Consider the following 1188-nt stretch of genomic DNA (forward strand, 5'->3'; position numbering starts at 1 on the left):
AAAAGCATCTCTGAAGTATTAAATGTAATAGATTTTGTGACTGTCACTTACAGAATAGCAAAATCGTCTCAAGTCTCAAAAATTGTCTCTATCAAATTTAGAGACTTGATACTGTAACACAGTATCACATTATCAAGACAACGTTCGAAATAAGTTATTTGCATTTATAATTGAATTAACTTAACTAGTTTTTATGTATTTTTAATTACTTGCAGGCCGACTGTTTGTTGAAAGTTAAAATAGGCTCACAACGAAAACCCCCCGGGTTTCAATCTCAACTAGTTTGTCTGACTACTGGTCCAAACAGAAGAAATGTCCAAGTCACATCCTTATGCATTAACTCCAGTTATGGACTGTAAGTGATAATTTTGAAATACAAAACGTTCGTAATTTCGTATTTATAATAGCGCAACTATAGTTGTCGTTCGACAAGCATATACCAAAGTATTAATTATGAGTGGATATTAAGGGCTGTTATAGTATTTGGTAATTCTTAATTGCGCCGAATTAAGTCCAAAAATTTGTGAAAATATAGTTGAGAGTACAAAACAAAAAAATCTTAAATGTATTGTCTGTATAATAATACCGGCACGATTTCGAATACTCTGGCGGAGGGGTAAAAAAACCGAATTTCCGTATACATGGAGTATGTCCGGATAGGGGAGCTTCTCCAGAGGAGGAATATCCGCAAATAGTATAAAAATTACTTATATTTTTTAAAATTTTCACGATTAAAAGTTCAAAAATATGCACTAATAACACAAGGTATTTCTCTATCTTCCATTATATTTATTCACGTTTTTCACTCTGTATATTTAAATAAACTCTAAACTTTGAAATAAGTTCACATTTCAATTTTATTTTGTAATATTTCACCTACATTTATTAATTTAAAAATCACTTAGCGAACTCGCCGTTGCAAAAGATGGATTGTTTACAATTATGAGGAAAACGAGCGTTGCCACATCTTAAACCCCAAATATGTAGGATTCTTAACGATTTTTCTTTGCTTGTTTTTTTGCGTGATTCTTTTTTCTACATTAATTATAATAAAAAATACTTTCTAACATTTTTTAAGTTGTAATTGAGTTGTGAAAACTTTTTCCACATATACATTTTACATACAGTATGTATATGTGATTTATATTTAATAAACACATATAATTAAAACTCTATGATAATATAGTA

General features: G+C 29.5%; 1 protein-coding gene across 1 annotated transcript in view; it reads left to right on the forward strand.

The window, feature by feature from the left end:
* The window catches only part of LOC108970112 (syntaxin-binding protein 5), a gene marked incomplete in the record, with an annotated part of 53474 nt that overhangs the window by 13517 nt on the left and 38769 nt on the right, over positions 1-1188 (forward strand). Inside the window, 1 exon segment of the mRNA XM_018935262.1 lies at positions 216-355. Coding sequence (XP_018790807.1) covers positions 216-355 — 140 coding nt within the window.

This window comes from Bactrocera latifrons, unplaced genomic scaffold (genome assembly GCF_001853355.1).
Source record: "Bactrocera latifrons isolate USDA-ARS-PBARC rearing strain unplaced genomic scaffold, ASM185335v1 scaffold_281, whole genome shotgun sequence".
In the NCBI taxonomy this organism is placed as follows: Eukaryota; Metazoa; Arthropoda; class Insecta; order Diptera; family Tephritidae; genus Bactrocera; species Bactrocera latifrons.